The sequence below is a fragment of the Schistocerca americana genome, chromosome 1, assembly GCF_021461395.2.
Source record: "Schistocerca americana isolate TAMUIC-IGC-003095 chromosome 1, iqSchAmer2.1, whole genome shotgun sequence".
NCBI classification, from domain to species: Eukaryota; Metazoa; Arthropoda; class Insecta; order Orthoptera; family Acrididae; genus Schistocerca; species Schistocerca americana.
Window position 1 is genome coordinate 147,693,414 of NC_060119.1, and position 22,796 is coordinate 147,716,209.

At 43.9% G+C, this 22,796-nt stretch overlaps 1 protein-coding gene across 4 annotated transcripts in view; it reads left to right on the forward strand.

The window, feature by feature from the left end:
* The window catches only part of LOC124551307 (protein-tyrosine sulfotransferase-like), a 911,580-nt gene that overhangs the window by 729,230 nt on the left and 159,554 nt on the right, over positions 1-22,796 (forward strand). For 3 of the 4 annotated variants that reach the window (XM_047126327.1, XM_047126319.1, XM_047126341.1), the window contains one exon: positions 9,394-9,538. In XM_047126327.1, coding sequence (XP_046982283.1) covers positions 9,413-9,538 — 126 coding nt within the window. In that variant the 5' untranslated portion in view covers positions 9,394-9,412. Of the gene's footprint in view, positions 1-9,305; positions 9,539-22,796 lie in introns of all 4 variants that reach the window. The other variant, XM_047126332.1, reaches the window with a different exon arrangement.

Sequence of the window (22,796 nt, forward strand, 5' to 3'; positions counted from 1 at the left end):
GCTACATATCCGAGGTGCTGGAGCCAGTTGTCCTTCCTTACCTTCAGGGCTCGGCCACAGCCATATTTCAACAGGATAATGCGCGACCACACGTGGCACTCATTGTCCAAAGGTTCTTCGTCAATAACCAGATTGAATTGCTTCCCTGGCCGGCTCGCTCTCCGGATCTTTCGCAGATAGAAAACATGTGGTCCATGGTTGCTCAACGAGTTACCCAGATTACATCCCCAGCTGCCACAGCAGATGATCTTTGGCAACGTGTGGAAGCTGCTTGGGCTGCTGTACCCCAGGAACACATCCAACGTCTCTTTGACTCAATGCCGAGACGTGTGGCAGCGGTGATCTCCAACAATGGCGGCTACTCTGGCTACTGATTCTGGCAGGAACCACATGTCACAGACGTCTGTAAACGTAATCATTTGATACTTGGTCAACATGTTATCTACAAAATAAATTTTGTTGTGCTACCTCTTGTCTTTCTTGGTGTTGCATTTACGGTGGCCAGCAGTGTATATGCACAAAACCAAAGATGGTACACAGTGCAAATACCGATAAATATCGCTGCTGCCACAGGTAGAAGAAAGAAGAACTACGACGTAACCGCAACAAGGGCGGGAAACCAAACACAAATACACAGGGAAGTTCACGAAAACGCCTAGTTGGGAGTGAGCACGGCTCAGAGATATCAGAGAAAGTCTTAAGGGAGTTTCTAAGGAACAACGATTATCAGAATAACACACCGATCAAGACACCATTCACATGTCCTGTACCGCAGGGGCGTGGTCTTGGCTAGCCGATTTACGGCTGGGATCCGCCACGTTTCGGACTTAGGGGAGGGTGCATAAATTACCGACCACGATTACACACTGATTACGACAGTAGTAATAAGAATTTAGGTTAGATGTACTCGTAGATTAAGACTGGCTGCACTATTAGTGGGTAACTGCAGCGAATTTCAAGGTCTTGGGCCAGCCTGATGCCAAGGTCATGCCTACGGGGATTAGCTGGGTGGGCATGACCAACAACGTACGTTTATATATAGCACTGGCACACCTGGAACGCTGCAGGTTGTGTAGACTAGGTTTCAAGTACTTGTACAAAGTAATATAGAAGCAGGTAATACACTAGCGTACTAAGTAGATAGCTTAGTAGTAATAACGATAGCCTAAGTAAGAGATGCACATAGTGGAGTAAGAATATAACAGAATACACATCCTGTAGTAAACAACGTAGCTGCAGCAATTGTAAATGTAGATGTGGAATTAGGACTCACTGAGTGAGTTTGTTGGTTTTTATGTATCAGATTATTTTTTTGGAACAAAGAATTTAAAAAAAAACACGTTTATCGGCTGACCATGTACGGCAGTTGCCTGGTCAAGAGAGCGACGTCGAACTTCTTCTCTGAATATTTGGTGAACTTGATTACGACATTGTCCAGTATGACACAATACAAAACAAGCATGAGTACTAACGGATAAAATACTAACCTCATTACTGTAAGTGGTGAAAACTAACTAAATCTCGCCGTGCAACGAACCATCTCACATTACAGCAGGCAGTCTGAAGCCTAGTGCAAGCAGTAAGTGTTGAAGTGTGAAGAGTCAAGGTCTGGTAACCACGTGTGGTTGCTTCCGCTACAGGTTGTAAAGTCAAAACTCAAATAATAGTTTATGAAACTTATTATCACATTTTCGAGATTTAGGCGTAATTTTCTGAAATGTACTCATAATTAGCGAGCTCGACTCGTTAATACGATTTCTTGCGTCTTTCTTCTAGCGGAGAACATTACAACCCTTCTGGATTATTCGTCCTTCTTTTGGCGTCTATCTTTAGAGTTAGAAGTGTTTCACGCAGCTGTGATATGTTTCTGATAGTAACTTATACCAGAGTCATTCGGAGAGTAACCAAAGTTTTTTTGTACATAAATTTTTATTTGGTATAATTAAACGAAACTGTATTTTACATACAATTTTGTACCAAAGATACTTTTCTACGTAGTCACCGTTCAAATTTAGGCATTTGTCGTACCGTCTTACCAGGTTTTTTATGCCCTCTGCACACATAGTTGCCGCCAACCAGTTGAACCACTGATTAAGGGCTTCTTTAAATTCATCATCACTTCCTTAGCGTTCTCCAATAAAAAAAATCTTTCAATTTGAGTAATAAGTGGTAATCACTCGGGGTTAAGTCCGGAGTGTATGGAGGATGTTCAAACATTTCCTACTCAAACCCCTGATGCAAGTCCTGTGTCACTTCCGCCGCATGCCGACTCCACTGGTTAGGATTCCGCGCCGCTTGTTTTTTAATGGCGCGGTGAAGGCGTTCAGGCGTCTGACAGTAGGCCGCTGCATTTATGGGCTCACCTCTAGGCATGCTGTCGATAAGCAGGATACCCTTACGATCGCAAAACATCGAAGCCATAATCTTTCTAGTGCTCAAAATTATTGTTATTATTTTTTTCGGTTTCGTTGGAGATTCCGAATGATACTATTCAATTGATTGGCACTTAGTTTCTGGAGTGTTATCAAAGTTTCTCATAGCGACTACGTAGTATTGTGTTTGTCTGAGAACACACATTTTTATAAAATGGCTCTGAGCACTATGGGACTTAACATCTGAGGTCATCAGTCCCCTAGAACTTAGAACTACTTAAACCTAACTAACCTAAGGATATCACACAGATCCATGCCCGAGCCAGGATTCGAAGCTGCGACCGTAGCAGTCGCGCGGTTCCGGGCTGAAGCGCCTAGAACCGCTCGGCCACCGTGGCCGGCACACACATTTTTATAGCCCAGATCTACACTAACAATCTCCTACAACACTTTTCTTTGAAATGTCTGGAAAGAATGAGTGCAGTCCACTAATTGTAAAACGCCTGTCTCCTTCGATTTTTGTTTCACTCCTTGCTTTGAGTCCGTCAGTTACCACTGAAGGCAGGTTCGGGCGATCTTTGTCGTGAACATTCTTCCGTCCACCATTAAACATAATATACCGCTTCCGAACTGACGCTTCGTTCATCACATTACCATAAACCTCAGTTATCGTCTATAATTTTCGACAGCTTGGACTTTTTACTCGTTTAAAAAGCGGGTCACACTGCGCATCTGACACTTGGCGGGACCGTCAGTTTTGTCACACATATTTAAAGTAGTCAGCAATGCCGTAAGCAACCGTATTGGATCCTAGCTGCCGCCAACCACAAAGGCTGAGTACCAAGGTCGGTGGTGGTGGTTGGGATGCGGCTGTCAAGTGTCAAAACGTTCTTTACTATCCGAATGACTCTCGTATAATGACTATGGGTACAGCGGATATGCTCGAGGGGAATAACGAAGCCTAAGTAAAACATTGATTGTTTACAATGTTGAATTCAAGATTCTATCAAAGCAGGGGGTAAATTTCTACTTGCGAGTTAGTCATTTACAACGTATAGTTAACATATTTCTTTTAACCAGATCATTCTGTTAAAGTGTATTTCATGAAATGGTGGAGTACCGCGATCTAAAGCATTACGCATCTGCAAGAACAAAGTGGTGAACGTGGCCGTTTACTCACTCGCAGACTGCATTGTTCGAATCTTAAGCGTGCGTGCAACGTACACTCGTCAATTATTTACGACATACAGTAAACCTAACACCATTAACTGTACTTGGATTTGACCTACCTGATATTGACTGATGGATATTTAATATTCTTCAAAAACAATGTTTTTAACTGTCGCTATTTTACTTTAATGTGGGACGCAACAAGATATTGTGGGATTGACTGATTACGTGCCGTTCCCTCCGCGTGACACTCACCCTACGACTGCCTTCGCACTTGTCAATCATAAACTACTTTTCAACAGTGTGTGGGAATGAATGACGTGGAAAAACTTAAACATTCAAACGACAATTGTAGCTCCGCTCAAACTGCTCGGTGAGACTACTATATAGAACCTCGTAAATGTGTGCCTGTAACGCGCCACACACGCAATGGGATTACTGACCCCGCGACAGACGTGAAACGATCATCGAGCATTTGCTTTGTGGAGAACGCAACTTTTGTAAAATGAATTCGCTTGTAGACAGGTAAATTTCTGCAATAACGCCGCTGTATTTTACGTGGCACGCTTTCGACGTCTTCATCACTAGCTTTTAATTATATCTGCGCCAGACTGCTTTGAGCGATAATTGGTTGTCGTGCTTCGTAGAGGTAATTAAAATTTTTAATTAAATTTTAATCAATAATCGTTTCTAAATTACTTAGTGCGAGATCATACGATCTGCTATAGGCAATGTCCAGGTTTCGGGATAGTTTAGAGAACAAATTAAAAAATTTGCGCAACAAATGCAGGCTGCATGTGAAAGTCAAGGAGAGAAATTAAGTATGGAAATATTATGAATTGTTCAGAATTAATTTAAATTACTTGCAGTTACGTGGTGATATGAATATTTGACAGTATCTGTGCTCCGCATTTGCTTTAAAAAATCATATTTGTTTCATGGGAATGTGTTGTGAAAATCACTGGCTGGCACTAAGAGTCCATATTGGATTGTATGTGTTATCAGAGCTCGTTCGCACAGAACGCGTAAATCGGAAAACAGAGCACAGTGGAGCGCAGTACGTCCGTCATAAAGTATAAAGTGTAGGAGAAAGCGATAAGTGGGCTTTTTATGGACTCTATTGTTTCCAAGGCGCATCACGAAAGTGGTGCCTTACGAGCTCTTTGCGATATCTCGTTTCAGACCGAACGTTAGGTCTTTCACTGAATGTCAGAGTGTAAATTCTCTTAACAGTTTCAGAACAACGTGGTCAACATCCACAAGCAACATAGAGAATATAGCATGAGTGATTCTTAATCATATTTTTTTCCACAAAAGTAGTAGCTGAGCACTTCCGCTCTGCATTAACCTCTTCAGTCAGTGTGTAAATGTATCTGCAGTTACTGTTCGCTTCGTAATATTAAGAAACGGGTTTCACCAAATCAAGACCTGTATGACACGTTCGTGCAGGTTGCGTAGTTTCAGTTTGTGGGTCTAGATCGTCCCATATATTCCCCTTATGTCTCTTACGATGCTTCGAAGGTAAGACTCAGCAGAACGGCTGCCCGCACCGTATGCTCTGAAGGTATTTCGAAATAGTACTTTATTCTATACCCTGCTTTTAATATGTTAAAAAAGTCAGATATTTGACTTATGCTTTTACTAGAAATATCTTTTATGTTGACTACACATGGGTGTACTTTAGGTTACATACACAGAGCTTTTTCTGTGTTTCCTATACAGTAGAAAAACCCCACAATTATGTAATACTTAGGTTATACACTATGTGGTCAAAAATATCCGGACACCCCCCCCCCCCCCCAAAACATACGTTTTTCATATTAGGTGCATTGTGCTGCCACCTACTGACAGGTACTCCATATCAGCTACCTCGGTAGTCAGACATCATGAGATAGCAGAATGGGGCGCTTCGTGGAACTCAACGGACTTCGAACGTGGTCAGGTGATTCGGTGTCACTTGTGTCATACGACTGTACACGAGATTTCCACACTCCTAAATATCTCTAGGTCCACTGTTTCCGATGTGGTAGTGAAGTGGAAACGTGAAGGGACACGTACAGCACAAAACCGTGCAGGCCGACTTCGTCTGTTGACTGACAGAGACCGCCGACAGTTGAAGAGGATCGTAATGAGTAATAGGCAGACATCTATCTAGACCATCACACAGGAATTCCAGACTGCGTCAGGATCCACTGCAAGTACTATGATAGTTACGCGGGAGGTGAGAAATCTTGGATTTCATGGTTGAGCGGCCGCTCATAAGCCACACATCACGCCGGTAAATGCCAAACGACGCCTCACTTGTTGTAAGGAGCGTAAACATTCGACGATTGAACTGTGGAAAAACGTTGTGTGGAGTGGCGAATCACGGTAAACAATGTGGCGATCCGATGGCAGGATATCGGTATGGCGAATGCCCAGTGAACGTCGTCTGCCAGTGTATGTAGTGCCAACAGTAAAATTCAGAGGAGGTGGTGTTATGGTGTGGTCGTGTTTTTCATGGAGGGGGGCTTGCACCCCTTGTTGTTTTGCGTGGCACTGTCACAGCACAGGCCTACATTGATGTTTTAAGCACCTTCTTCCTTCCCACTGTTGAAGAGCAATAGGAGATTGCGATTGCATCTTTCAACACGATCGAGCACCTGTTCATAATGCACGGCCTGTGGCGAAGTGGTTACACGACAATAACATCCCTGTAACGGACTGCCCTGAACAGAGTCCTGACCTGAATCCTATAGAACACCTTTGGGATGTTTTGGAACGCTGAATTCGTGCCAGGCCTGACCGACCGACATCGATACCTCTCCTCAGTGCAGCACCCCGTGAAGACTGGACTGCTATTCCCCAAGAAACCTTCCAGCATCTGACTGAACGTACGACTGCGAGAGTGGAAGCTGTTATCAAGACTAAGGGTGGGCCATTACCGATGGAGGACTCCGCGAACTTGTAAGTCAGTTTCAGCCAGGTGTCTGGATACTTTCGATCACATAGTGTACCTTTGAAGAGGATGCAACTGTTATTGTTAATTGTTGGAACGTGTACAAAACATATCTTTCAAAGGACGGAGTAGCAAAATGTAACACTGTCCCTAAGAAGATTTAGAATGAATTTGGCTAATGAACTAACAAATTCTTTTAGTGTGAAATTTTCCTCACGGCTCTTAAGAGAAAAATCTGTGGATGAAAGGGAGAGCTCTGGAAGTTCTGGATCTGATGATAATACAGCCAAGAGAAAAATGTTGTCCCCCAGCCAAGAAACCTAAGTCGATATGCCCAAGTTGGTCACCCTCTCCAATACGCAGTGGCGAAGAGTGCCTCTAAATGCCACTGTGAAAGGTGCAGGACCGTGTGCAAGAAGAATAATATGTATTTGTTTGCATTTAAAAACGACAGCGTTTTAAAGTTCCTTGAGCAAAAATCTTAATATGTGTTTTAAAATGTTGTTCCTTCTGCTGGTTAAGACGCGAGGTACGCACGTGTGTACCTTAAATATTTTAGAAAATATAAAAAATTGAAATTAAAACTATGTGTAACAACAGTTAGACACGATGAAAACATTTTTCTTTACTTATTTTAATACTGGGACTGAAGAATCTCCCATTTTCGGCCTTCTGTGTGCAGTTACCTATTATTAATAGGTCTTTTATCGACTGCATTTAGCTGCCAGGACCTATGCACATAATATTTAATGTATTTTATAAGTCAAAGGACACTGTTTCGATATGAACTTGAATTTTGCCATAAAAATAAGGCAGTTCTAGTTAGTTCAGTGCATATAACTAATCGTTTACTGGTGTTTGGTGTTAAAATCTTATGACATAGATGGTAACATAAAAGATTAGGAAAGCTATGTAGGGCACAAAATAGCTCATATAGATTGTAATATGACATCATTGTGGCTGGCAGAAACTATAGTTTTGTTAGATAATTGTAGAGGAACAAAATGAAGAATTAAAGAAGTGCACTAGTTTATTCTGATATGAAGTGGCTACATTATCTGCAGGATGTGTGATGGTTTCTATTACATAAAGGACGAACAATAATGTCGATACTGTTTATAGCGTCGTCATTCTTGACGACGTACTGGCTATAACAGCGAATTCTAATGGTACCCTCCAAATCCTATGCAAACCTATACTCCAGGAACTCTCTTAGTATGACATCGCTTATTGCGACTTACCGTATTTTTTAAATTAGATTTTCGGAGACATCTATCGCATATAACGTCCAGTCCTTATTTTTGTTCGTTGCGTAGTTGAGGATTACTGACAAGACTGGAACACCTACTTTCAAACTCTTGTTTTCTGTGCGTTGTTGGTTTCAAACCAATATGTGTGTTAAACAGTCAATGCAAACATCAGCCGGCTGTTGTGGCCGAGCAGTTCTAGGCGCTTCAGTCTTTAACCCCGCGACCGCTACGGTCGCAGGTTCGAATCCTGCCTCGGGCTAGGATGTGTGTGATGTCGTTAGGTTGGGTTTAAGTAGTTCTAAGTTCTAAGGGACTGATGACTTCAGTAGTTAAGTCCTATAGTGCTCAGAGCCATTTGAACCCTTTTGCAAACATCACTTCAAAGATGTCGCAGAAAAAGAGGAAAGTATGTACTACTGAAGAAAAGTCACAAATAATAAGACGATTAGAAAATGGGGAAACTAACGCCAGCACCGTGAAGGAATTGGATATCTCACACATAACTGTTTCTAAAATTTGGACGGACTCTGAGAAAATAATCTTTAAAAACACAGTTCTTTACAAAGGAAGTGGCCGAGATCATCTGAGCACAAAGATATTGAAGAAGCTTTAACTGCATGGTTTAAGCAACAAAAATCAAATAGCGTGCCTATCAACGGTCCCTATTCTTGAAAAGAGAAAGCCAATGAATTTCGTGTCTGGTGAGAAATCCGAACTCCAGTTGTTGTTATTCGTCTTGGATACATTTCCGAGGTCGCCATGATAGTATCGCTGGGAAAATTAGAGGCGAAGATGGCGGCGTACCTGAAGGCGTAACAGACGGGTGGCTTCTGAGAAGTGGCCTGTTCTGTGTGTAGGTTACAAGCCAAATGATATATGCAATGCAGATGAAATTTGGTTTACAACATTTTATCTCAATCGTTTTCCAAGACTGTGTTCGAGATTGTTGAACAACTTGCTACCTCTTTGTTTACTTATTAAAGGTTTTTACTTTCCGCTGGCTTGTTATTTCTGTACGTACTGCATAATCATATGAAAAATTCCTTGTCTTCGCCTCTCCACAAATACTGTATTGTAAACACAGTAGGGATACTGCGTATCTGCTACTTTTCAAAGTTTTAACTATGTGGTAGCCTAAAATTTACAGATACGGTATTTTTATCAAAAAACAAAGCAAATACCTATTGACTATAACGGCGATAAACCGTCGCTTCCTTGGATGTCGTCGTAACTTGTTTCGACTGTACTTAGATATGGTACGGGATCATCGTCAGACGATCCACAGAATGTTATAGACATTGTCCTTAGGAAGAGACAGTTATTTGAGGCGGTTGCAATCTGTTTAAAGTCTGCGTTCATTCTATAAGTTACTGTATTTTCTAATGTGAGGAGTTTGGTGTTAATAAGGAGGAAACCTTGTTTGCACTTAATGTGAAATAACTTCTTAAGCTTCATATTTGTTTACTTTTGTCGGTGTTCTCCTTGTAGTTCTCTTATAGTTATAACATTTTTTTAAAATTTAGTCCTCATGTTCTTTCTTTTCTGGAACTAACGTGTTTCGCACTCTCCTTGCAGATAACCGTGCTGTGCTGGATGTCTCTCTCTCTTCGGTAGCCGCAGAGTGGCCTCTCTAACGGTGTGTTGCCGGCTGCGTGTGTTGCAGGGGCCGTGAGATAGAGGGCATGGGCCGCGGCTGGGCTCGCAAGCTGGCGCTGTGTGCGGCCGTATTCACCGGCCTGCTCTGGCTGCTCTACGGCGCCGTCTCGCCCTGTGTTGACGACCACTCGCCGCTCATGGTGCCCAAGCAGGTATACCGCTCTCTAACTGCTTCGCTTGTCTCCTCCAAGTTTACCGTTCACCACCACCCTACTCCCCCCTTCTCTCAATCCATCCATCATCACCTTCACCCCATCTCTCACAGTCACCCCACCCCCCAGCAGACTCTCAACACTTTTGTGAGGACATACTTGGCACTCATGGGGCCCCTGCCATTGCAGTACTCCTACCTTTTCCCTGTTGCATGTCTATCCTCCAACCACCCTTTTTCCTCCCCCTCAGTCGGGAAACTGAAACTTGTGTCTTCACTTCGACATTTGAGGTCTCCCATTTTTGTCGATCTTCCTCCCTGTACGTGCCTGAACGCCAGCTCACGCATTTTACACAGAAAGGGCGACCGGGCAGTTGTGTAACTCTCAGTGCCAGAGTCGACAGATAGGGCTCGCTCATTCCCCTGGTAAAGGCAGACCCAGGGAGGGGTGATTGCCTAACCTGTTGCCTTCCCAACTGACAGCTGGTCCCTCTGTCTGGAGCTCGGGAGGCGTGACATGAGGTATGAACAATCACTTAATGCAGGTGCGTTCCTCTCTGTGGGGGCCTCCAGAGATTTTAGTAGTCCTGGAGGATACACCTGCAATGAATACATCACTGCAACCTACATCTAATAAACGGAAATGGAACGAGACCAAAGACACAACAAATCTACCAGTTTCACCCTGCTACATCATGGTATCCCACACAGAAAGAGGTGAGAAACTTTCTACAACCTAACCATCATTCAGAACGGTGTGGATACAGTTTCAGGCCCACTAAAGTCCTGCACTCGCTTACATTATGGAACTTTGCTTCTAGAGACACAGTGCCTTCCAAGTCCAAAAACTGCTTAAAGCTACGCTCCTCCACAGATACACAGGTCATGTAGAGGCTAATTGATCACTCAGTTCTTCATGTGGTGTCACAAACACTCGGCCCCTCGATCTTATGAATGTTAGTGATATGCAACGTTATCTCTGTGATCTGGGCATAACCACAGATGATTTGGCTATGAAGAGAGTTGATGCAGAATTGGAACCTACCTGCACCGTTTACTTAATGTTTGATCGAGTGGAGCTCCCATCAAAGATCAGGACGGGCTGTGAAGTCATCAATGTCAGACCCTACATACCAAACCCAATGCATTGCTACCAGTGTCAGCATTATAACCATACTCGCATGTCCTGTAAAAACACAGCCAAATGTGTAACTTATGGCAGTGATGTTCATGAGGGAGATGCCCACTTCCTTCTACCTGCTACATCAACTGCAGTGGCAACCATGCCACTTCATCCTGCAAATGTCCTGTGTACCGCAATGAGCGAGCCATTCAAAGGACCTGGGTGAAGGAAAAGATACCCCTCAACGTTGCTCATAAAATGTTAGCTAGCTGAATGCCTAACATACCACTATCCAGCACCTATAGTACCATTCTTGCTACATCACAACTCACGAAAGGTATAGCCATGCAGACCTGCAACCTCCAGTTCAGTGGTGTGGTTGTGAAATCGCCCATTGCTAAGGTGACGTCCTCACCTCCGCCCACCACAGTTGCTCAACCCACCAAAAAACCTTCGCCCACACCAGCGAAGTCACTGGCGATGCAAGCTGAAGAATGGAAATTTAAAAAAGAATTTTCCCATGATGATTTTTTGTGCGCCTCAAGTCAGCAGTCGTCTGAGTCCATGTCTGACGAACGCAAAGGTACTAAGAAATCGAACAAAGACAAACGTTCTTCCCCTTCTCCAACTCTGAGATCCTCTACATCACTGAGCCCACGTGACACCTCTGTTCGACTGGCCTCCATTTCACTGGTGTGAATGACCAACTGATTCTCCACCCCAGAGTCAGCTGACCGACCCAGGGAGGTTACTGGTACCTCTGAAGAAATAATGGAACGGTATCCTCCAGCCTCAGGACCATGAAGTAATATGCAGCTGAAATCTCGCACTCAGCAGCGACTGAAGTAATTGCAGCAGAAATATCTCCTATCATCTAATATGGCTGTTCTCCAATGTTACATTCTTGGCGTCAGATCAAATATGGCAGACTTACAGCTACCATCACGATCACATTGCCCAGTTGATTTATGCCTCCGAGAAACGAAATTATGCCCTCCAAACCGCTTTTCTCTCTTACACTTGACACCAGTAAGTTTCGTCCTTCCTTCTGAGGGAGGAACTCCAGCTGATGGGGGAGTCATGATGCTGATTTGCAACGACAGTCATAGCCAAACCATTTCACTGCACATCCAGCTACAAGCTTTTGCTCTCCATCTCTCTCTCCCCAGTTACACCTTTTCTTTTTGTAACATCTGCTTACCCCCATAATCTGATTTGACCAAGACAGACATACAGCGACATACTGCTCAGCTCCCTCAACCATTTTTGCTACTCAGCGACTTCAGTGCCCACCATCCAATCTGGGGTTCTCTGAGAGGCCCGTCTCCTTCTGACGGTTTCAACTAATGTACTCTCATTTCTCCCAACACTGGTATACCCACATTTCTTTCAGATTCCACACTCACTTTCTTGCACCTGGCTCTCTCGTTCTGTAATGCACAGGTTGCCCGTTGTTTTACAGTAGTCTGTTCTCTCAGACACATGATTTAATGACCATTGCTTGTGCATTATTCGTCTGCTAACTTACGCCCCATCTGTGCACAAACCAATTGGCAGCTTTCTAAAGCTGTTTCAAGGCTCTACTCTTCAGGGGCAACCTTCAATGAACATCATTTCCACAGCAGTGATGGTCAGGTTGAGTACCTTATTACTGTTATCCTTACAGCCACAGAATGTTCCATTCCCCGGACCTCTTCCCTGCCGAGACGTTTCCCAGCCCCTGGTGGACTGAGTAATGGCGCGACATGATTCGTGCACGGAGATGTGCTCTCTGTGTCGCCATCCCACACAGGAGAACTGTATTCATTATAAACGGTTGTACATAAAGTGTCGACACATTATCACAGATAGCATAAAGAGCTAGTTGGGTCTCTTTTACTAATTAACCGTTTTACGCCCCCTCCTGTTGTTTGGGGTAACCTTCTTCAGACTTCTGGAAACAAGGTAGATCTCCTGATTCCTGCTCTGACTATGGCAAAAAATGTCATTGTGGACCCTATCGATGTTTCCAACACCTGGGTCGATACTTTGCAGAGATCTTGAACCCTACATATTACTATCCTGCCTTCCTACCTCAGAAAGGAACAGAGGAGGTTCGGAAGAGATCTTTCCCCTCTCAGAAACAAGATGCTACAGTACTGTTTTTGCTATGAGGAGTTCGAACTTGCTCTCACTCTGTCACGATCCTCTGCTCCAGGACCGGATGATTTTCACATTCAGGTGTTGCAGTACCCGTCGTTTCATGAAAAGCACTTTCTCCTTCGTATGTATAATCCCATCTGGACGGACAGCGCATTTCCCAACGTTAGCGAGACACCAAGCCTGGTAGGGACAAACATATTCCATCCGGCTACCAGCTGGTTTCTCTCACCAGCTGTGTGTGCAAGGCAAGGTGATGGACTGCGTGATCAATGGTCGGCTGGTAGGAGACTTTGAGTCTCAGAATTTGCTAACAAATGTTCAATGTGGAATTCATAAGCACTGGTCAACAGCTGATCATCTCATCATCCTATCAACCGGTATTATGAACAATTTTTTGCAGAAGTGCCAAACTGTAGATGTGTTTTTTTTATTTGGAGAAGACATACGATACCTGCTGGAGGACGGGCATCCCCCGTGCAATGCACATGTGGAGCTTCCAAGGTCGCCTGCCCCAGTTATTCGGTAGTTTTTAAAAGACCAGGTTTTCACAAGGTACATGTGGGTTCCGCTTTGTTGAATACTTTTATTCAGGAGAACAGGATGCCTCAGGGCTCAGTGCTGACTGTAGCCCTATTTGCCATAGCAATTAACCCTGTCATGGACTGTCTCCTGCGAGGTATCTCATGCTCTCCTTCCATCGATGACTTTGTGATCTTCTGCACATCTCTGCTGGCCTGTTTATTTGGGCGACGACTTCAGCGATGTCTCAATTATCTTTACTCGTGGAACGTCGACAACAGCTTCCACTTTTCACTGAAAAAACTGTTTGTCTAAATTCTGACGGAGTAAGGAGCTTCTTCCACCATCCTTACACCTGGGTCCTGTTGCCCTTTCGTTTGTCGAAACCACGAAATTCTTGGGCTTCACGCTCGATAGGAAATTATTTGGTGGTCCTCCCACATGCCGTATATGACAGCACAATGTACCCGATCTCTAAGTATGCCATGTGTTTTAAAAGTTACTACATGAGACTATATACTATACTATATACTCACTCCCTAATGCAACGAATCCAAGAATGCTTCCTCTCGCTCGCTGATGATAGAGCCAACGTGATGTTCATGTGGGTCCCTGGTCATGCCAGAGTATCGGTGAATGAAGCTGCCGCCGCGCGGGATTAGCCGAGCGGTCTAGGGCGCTGCAGTCATGGACTGTGCGGCTGCTCCCGGCGGAGGTTCGAGTCCTCCCTCGGGCATGGGTGTGTGTGTTTGTCCTTAGGATAATTTAGGTTAAGTAGTGTGTAAGCTTAGGGACTGATGACCTTAGCAGTTAAGTCCCATAAGATTTTACACACAGTTCTTGAATGAAGCTGCCGATGCTACTGCAAGGCTGTAGTCTGATTACGCAGGCCTTTTAGTAATTCTGTCCTTTCAGATGATATCTGCACGTAGGTACATTGTTACCACGGCACGAACACTGGTCTTGTCTAAATGGGAACAAATTCAAGGAAATTAAACACCATCCCACAGCTCGAATGACTACTTCTCGCTGCTCTTGTCGTGAAGAGACGCTTTTGGCCAGGATATGTTTTGAGCGCTATCATTTCAGTCACTGTCATTTGTTAAGTATAAACCCCGCACATCTCTCTGTGCACTGCTACCAGCCTTGGACAGTGCGCCATTTTGTGACCCAATGCCAATTTTATAACAATTTACATTTTAATGTACAGGGTGGCGCACGAAATGTGTTACCATTTTGTTTTTGAATATACACTTTATTGTCAATACAATCTGAAAGGAACATACACTACATTGAAGAGCCGTCCATGGAGATTTGTTATGAGTCAGCACGTGCTCAATATGTCCACCATTTCGTTTCCTAACTTCCTTCAAACGAACACTGAAGTTAGTGGTTACCCTACGGCATATGTCTTCCGTAATTTCACTGCAAGCTTGAAGAATAAGTCTTCTGAGCTCCATTAAATCACGTGGACGTTTCGGGAAAAATTTTTCCTTTTAGGTACCCCCAAAGAAAACAGTCACATATTCAAAAAAATGTTCAAATGTGTGTGAAATCTTATGGGACTTAACTGCTAAGGTCATCAGTCCCTAAGCTTACACACTACTTAACCTAAATTATCCTAAGGACAAACACATACACCCATGCCCGAGGGAGGACTCGAACCTCCACCAGGACCAAAAGTCACATGGATTGTGGTCTGGACTATTGGGGGACCAATTTTTTTCGTCATTGAAACCTGAGTGAAACGATCCGCATGTCGAAATGCTCGTGTAAATACTCCAACACAGTGTTTGCAGTATGTGGCCTTGTTCCATCTTGTATGAACCACTGCGTGTTGAGGGGCAAGGCAGTAGCAAGAAGCTGTGTAATGAAGTTATTGCGAAGCATGCTCAAATAACGCTCGCTGTTCACAGTTTGTTCAAAGAAAAAGGGTCCAGTAAGTCCGTGACTGGAAATTGCTGCACACATTGTAATCCTCGGAGCATAATGTTGTCGTTCGTGAAGCACTTGTGGGTTTTCAGTGGCCCAAAAGCGTACATTTTGTTTGTTAACCACACCGTCTAAATGAAAATGCGCCTCGTCTGAAAACCAAACGTTGTTGAGAGTTTCTTCCCTATCCACCGCCCACTGGGCAAAAAGTAGTCCCTGCTGCTTGTGTTCTTCAATGAGCTTCTGTGCACAGGTCATCTTTTATAGGTACATATGGAGGTCACTTTTAAGAATGCGTTGAACGGAGCGTCTGGATATTCCCAGTTGCACTTCTGCCTTTCTACACGATTTCCCCGGACTTCTCTGTACAGCAACTCGTACCGCTTCAATATTCTCCGGCGAACAAACAGGCTTAGGCCGAGGTCGCTTCGCTTCCAATACTGTTCCTTCCTGTACAAATTTATCATACAACCTGTGGATGGTCTTCTTGCAAGGGACCCATCGTGTGTTACACTGTTGTCGGAAACGCCTCTGAGTCACAACAAGGCTTTTCGTTTCATGAAAAAGTAACTCAATTGCCGATCGTTGCTGTGTCGTCAGTCTTCCATTGTCAGCCATTGCAGCTTACTAGTCTCCTAGCGGCAGTATCGTGAATTACACGTCATTTCGTAACTAATTTGTTTTTCCAAGCTCTGCTGGTACTGCTGTAGAGATCCCAGCGGGATATCTAATGTGCGTCGTAAATTGTGAAAGAAACAATTGGTAACACATTTCGTGCGCCACCCTGTACATTTCCATCTGCAGTATCAGATTTTTAAGAGGGACAGCACAAGCTATAGTTCCCGTTTTACTTTTTATTCGTCATAGTAATGCGGCGAAGGAAGTTTATATTTTCAACCATCTGAGCAACCTCCTCAAAGGGGAAGTGATCGTTTTTACTTCTTTCTCTCGTTTGGTCGATTAGACACTGAGTGTTATCAACTTCAGGTTCATTTGGTAACTGACCATTTTAAGTTATGACACGATTGTTCGTGACTTCAGCTGTTTTGCACCCTAAAGCAACAACAAAGAAACAAACTGTCGCCCCACCGCTCGCGGAGCTTGTCATTGCGACTGAAGCAACGTGCTTGGAGTACCTAACAGAAGGTGTTGCTCCAGCTGAAACATCGTGGCTTCACATGAAAATAAAGTTTGCCGTTAGGAATCTGAAAAACGTCAACCACGAAATATCGACACAAAAAATGAAGTTGCAGCTTTTGGTCTGAAAAGTGATGATATCTATATTTTGATTTCTGAAATCTGGTTTCGCAGGATAGAGCGGATCGAGTTATGGTCGTGGAGAGGGCCGTAATCACTTGCTGTCAGTTGCACAAAACACACAAACTTTTATTTTCCTAAGAACCACTTAATTACCCATTGCCTTAAAAGGATCAAATTAAAACAATACGGTTGAAGGCCTAGTTAAGAAAACTTGCAATACCTCCTGGGCTGAAGGCACAAAAGCACACCAAAAACAAGAACGGCTGAGGGTCTGAACACAAGTTATATAAAACTTACTTTAAAGAATACACGCAGCTGTAGGCCTTACTTATGAAAAATATTTCACGTGAATACTCGGCTGAAGGCCACACATCGGTCATTGAACATCTCATGACTTAGGGCCTGGATAACAAAAATTTCAGGTAGAATAAACTTTCAAAATTTTAGTTATTAAAGAAATCAGTCTACAACTTTAATTTAAGTCGGCTGAAGGCATTATTTTAGAATTAAAACAAACTACATTAAAAGACAGTTGAAGGCCTCGCACAGTACATCAGACTAAAATGAAAATCACAATCTAAAACCAACAGAATAGTGGTGCTCATTAGTGTTCCAAGGGTCGGCCTCAGGAGGTAGCTCTAACGTCAGGTAAGGTGAGGTGAGACAGGCAGCCAAGAGTAAGGTTAAATAATCGGATGGAAACCCGACCCTGGGACGGCTTGAGGACCGACCATCAACCTCAGTCAATTCCCTTGCGCCCGACCAACGATACGACAACGGAAAATATCAGCCGAGGACGAAGATACCAGCCGCACTACGTCTTCAAAATTGGCGTCTAAAAACAGCCAAGGCTCAATAACTACTCTTAAGAAAAAAATATGAACATACAACTAAAAGGCTGTCGGACTACACGCCGTGCCGGACAGCATCAACACGGCGGGGAAAAACACACTGCCGGAAAACTATGCTAACGACCAGGGCAGGTAACCGGGGCGTTAAAGGTCGCAAGGCAGAAAATACCGCTGGTGCACTTCACTGATAACAACCAATTTGACAATTAAAGACCACACAAGAAGGCGGCTGCAAAATTTCGCCGACTCCAACAACACGTCTCCGATGATTGTCTGGTTGAAGGCATATGCGACACTCATCGGTGAAGATGAAGATTAGAGAGAGAGAGAGAGAGAGAGAGAGAGAGAGAGAGAGAGAGGGAGGGGGGGGATGTTCTGTAGGACGGAAAGGCCCCCATCAAATACACACATCAAAAAGAGTTTTGCATCACCCCGGTTCCCAGAGCTCCTGCAGATAGACGTTGACTGTGGATATTATATCACATACACAGTCCCTTTGACTGCTCAGAGATGTCATTAAACCCGCCCAAAGATGTAAACAACCATGCATGAGTAGCGCCTATTAGACGGAGAGGGTCCGACAGCCGATCAGCACTAGTCGTTCCACCACGAATGAGCTACACGGTTCGTGTTGTCTGTAGGTCAACCATGCCTACGCGGTTCGATCACGTCCGCATTGTTACTTTGTGCCAGGAAGGGCTCTCAGCATGGGAAGTGTCCAGGCGTCTCTGAGTGGACCAAAGTGATGCTCGGACATGAAGGAGATACAGAGAGACAGGAATTGTCGATGACATGCCTCGCTCAGGCCGCCCAACGGCTACTACTGCAGTGGATGACCGCTACCTACGGATCATGGCTCGGAGGAACCCGCAGCAGCGCCACCATGTTGAATAATGTTTTTAGTCCAGACACAGGACGTCGTGTCACGACTCAAACTGTGCACAATAGGCTGCATGATGCGCAACTTTACTCCCGACGTCTTTGCCGAGGTCGATCCACGACACCATGCAGCGCGGTACAGATGGGCCAAACAACATGCCGAATGGACCGCTCAGGATTGGCATCACGTGCCATAAGTGCGATAAGTTGGAAATTTGAGCCTGTCAGGGACCGTGTCCGGATGTTCGAAGCGCTTAATGCAACCACCTTATGAGAAACGGTAAATTCGGGTTCGAGTCCATATCCGGCATAAGTTTTCAACTTTCGTCATTGTATTACCTCAAAGCCCTGTGCGGCTGGAAGTCACGAATTCCCAGCCATCTCTTCCCTTTCCTTCCCCATTATCTGTTTGCAATAAGAGTACCGTGTCAGCCACATAGCCCACATTTTGTTCCCAAAAATGAAGGAAGGCCTCCGCGGACATTAATAAGGGTCCAATCAAGAAATACAGACGGATGTAATGGCGTGAGTTTGGAGAGAGAAGATACAGTTCCTTCTTTAACGCTTCATGAAAGTTGCATCTTTCGCGAACGTGTATCCAATTTTCTGGCAACTTTGTCGAAAAACTGGAGTACTTTCTGTGATAGTAATTAATACGGAACATTATTTGTGTTTCATTTAATAAATCATTGTGATACATTTACTCGTACTGTCTATGGAGACATTAGATATCATTTAACCCTCATACCTTACCCATCAACAGCCTGAATACGGCTCCCATCCAGTACATTGGCAAAGGAATCGACTAACGCATGGAGTTCTAATAAGAATTTTCTTTCCCTACGTCTTCTCCTTCTACTCTCCAAAATGGTTCAAATGGCTCTGAGCACTATGGGACTTAACATCTGAGGTCATCAGTCCCCTAGAACTTACAACTGCTCAAACCTAATTAACCTAAGGACATCACACACATCCATGCCCGAGGCAGGATTCGAACCTGCGACCGTAGCGGTCGCGCGGTTCCAGACTGAAGCGCCTAGAACCACTCGACCACATCGGCCGGCTTTCTACTCTCCGCCCTGCACCTTCTCGTCCTAGTCTTCAAACTCGTTTTTCATTTTACAGGAACTGTGTATACACACTCAACTCAGATGGCGGGGAACTAATTGTCCTCGGTCGCATGGGAGTCACCATCGCAGAAACGTTTTTCATGCAAACCACGGAAATCATAAAATGTACATAGCTAATTTCATATGAGTAAGTTTCCTATTACGGGTATGCCGGCCGCGGTGGTCTCGCGGTTCTAAGCGCGCAGTCCGAAACCGTGCGACTGCTACGGTCGCAGGTTCGAATCCTGCCTCGGGCATGAATGTGTGTGATGTCCTTAGGTTAGTTAGGTTTAAGTAGTTCTAAGTTCTAGAGGACTTATGACCACAGCAGTTGAGTCCCATAGTGCTCAGAGCCATTTGAACCATTTTTTTATTACGGGTATTTCGCCGCTATGCTCTTTCGTTGTGTTTCACCTTTCGCAGGAGAACTTCTTCCTTCGGCATCAGAAGAACAATACGAATCCAATTAGTCTCTTTATTGTACGTAATTCTGTACAAGGTACTACGTCGATTGACGCCATTTTGATGCACTGGACTTGTTTGGAAAAGAAAAGTTATTTTCATTTAAGTTTTCCGTAAACCTGTGTAGGTTAAATAGCACCGACCGAATAAACACCTTAGAAAATCACGTCAGATTCTAAATAATGCTTAAGTCAAACGGACGTTGCACGGCAAAGATTGTAATTGGGATTCCTGATATTGCACACTTTGTCCCCCTAATAACAGATTCGTCTAGGAGTTCTGTTCTTCACTTTCACATCAAAGGGACTAATTACCTTTCCTTATACAATTACAATTAAGTTTCGTCCTTACGTTATCTCTGCATAGTAACTAAATGTGTGGGCAGAGGAGCAAATTGAATGTGTTATAATTTAAACGTTTGCTGTAAAAGAATGGTATTTATTCATTTCGGGCTCGTGCATTTTTGAAATGAATATTAATGCGTAAATTGTGTGATCCATATTACTTGGTTCGTGGAGCTGAAAAATTGAAGTGGCTTGTAAATAATGAATTTGCCGATAATTATGCCTACACCCCCGTCACGGTTGTTTATTTAAACAAGGATTCCTGGATTATAATACCATTTGTAAAGTAGAGATCCGCTGAGGAATCCCGTTTGCGTTAGCTAGACAGAAAGCAGTATATGAAATTGGAAATTTGTGGTAAGATCTTATGGGACCAAACAGCCGAGGTCATCGGCCCCTAAGCTTATACACTACTTAGTGTAACTTAAACTAACTTAGGCTAAGGACAACACACACACACACACACACACACACACACACACACACACACACACACACACACACACGCGCGCGCGCGCCCGAGGGAGGATTCGAACCTCCTACGGGGGGGAGCCGCACGGACCGTGACAAGGAGCCTAAGACCGCGCGGCTACCCCGCGTGGCGCTATATCAGACACATAGTGACGCATAGTGCACTCACACTAGTTCCGTCTCTAAATCACAGTTTTCTATCATACAACTACTGACAGAAGACTAACAGCGCACCTCAACAATAGGGATAAACAAGATGAAAAGTGTGAAGAAAGAAGTTTGGAACATAAAAACGTGCTTATTATTCGTAAATGAAGCTTTATTACGATCTCCAACACGTAACCAGATGAGAGGAAATGCATATGCCAGTTAAAAAGGCAAAGATCTATCTCACTGAAGATATCTTAAAGTTGAAAAAGGCGAAACGTGTCTAGGAGAAATAAAATACAGTGAAGCAAGAGGAGGAGGTTGTTATTTACAAAAGAACTATTTCTGTACATGCTGCGGAAGATGTCCACGCAAACAAACTTGTTTTTCTCATGAGCGCTTTTCTTTTTTTTTTTTTTTTTTTTTTTTTTTTTTTTTTTTTTTTTTTTTTTTTTTTTTTAATGATCAGACGGACTTTAGTGTTGGATTACGCCTCGCACACTGACAATCGAACTTGTACTCTGAATTTTTCACTTCTTTTTTTGTTACGAAGTGTGCATCTGTTTTTCACACGTTTTATCATACTTTATAATTCGTAAACTCAGCACTACAAGATTATCTCGCAGACAGTCCGTTTAAGCATCCCTCTTGAGTGGAACGTTTTTCCTTAATTTACCGCGTCAGGTCACCTGTGTAAGATTTCACTGTTGATTATGATACACCTTTTGTATGGGGGTTCCAGAAATATGTAGATACTCTTTCATATATCGTTGCAATTTTGTGCTGTAGCGTAGTCCATTGTTTTATCAATAGATCTTGGCATGCGTCTCACAGGAGACGAGAATCCAGCAATGACTGAAGTAATATTGTCGTTTGAGCAACGGAAGGCGGTATTGAGGTGGTACTGGAAGTCCAAAAACCTGATGGAGGTAGAACGTCAATGGCGCAATATGTACGGAACAGCCACCAACACATACAACAATTTATCGTATTTGGGATAAATTTGAAGCCGACGGTACTGTTCAGGATGGCATAGGATAGGGTCTGGCCGACCAAGACCAAAACCAGCAACAAGTCCAGCTTCTAACGCTGCTGTGTTGCAACAAATTACTAGGTCACCTCAAAATCTGTGGTGGAGGGTGCACGTGAAAGCAGGGTAAGCCGATCAAGCGTACGACGAATTCTGAAGACTACGAAATGGAAAGTGTACATTCAAAGATCGCTTCACGCAATGATCGAGGGCGACCCGAATCGAAGGATGGTGTATTGCGAGTGGTTTGAAGGCATTCTTCGCGAGGATCAACGGTTTGCAGGGACTAAACAGCCACAACTGCGTATACCGGGCTCCTGAAAATCCTCACGTTCGCTTGGACAAACATTTTAAACTGCCGGGTGTTACTGTGTGATGTGATTTGTCATCGCACACTTTGATTGGCCCATTTGTCTTGAAGGTTCTGTAACTGGTGAGGTGTGTCTTCATATGTCGCAAACATCGATATTATCTGCATAAAAAGTTCTCCGTTTACTTGCCGCGTCAAATTTTGATAAAACCCAGGGAGGTTAAGGAAAGCCGGCTGGTGTGACCGAGCGGTTCTAGGCGCTTCAGTCTGGAACCGCGCGACCGCTACAGTCGCAGGTTCGAATCCTGCGTCGGGCATGGATGTGTGTGATGTCCTTAAGTTAGCTAGGTTGAAGTAGTTGTAAGTTCTAGGGGACTGATGACGTCAGATGTTAAATCCCATAGTGCTCAGAGCCATTTGAACCATTTGATTAAGGAAATGTTGCGACCCGTGAAAGATATTCTCGGCCTGAGAGTACCGGGAATTCTCAGGATCCTTGCGAGTGTGGCAAAAATTATGTGGGCCAAAGAACTGTTGCCGATCGCTGTGTGGAACATCAGCGTCACCTGAAATACAGGTGTCTAGAAAAATCAGCGGTGGCTGAGCACAGTTTGTTAAATAAACATAAGATTTTATCCGATGAAACAAGAATACCGGTTCACGATTCAAAGCATTAGGAC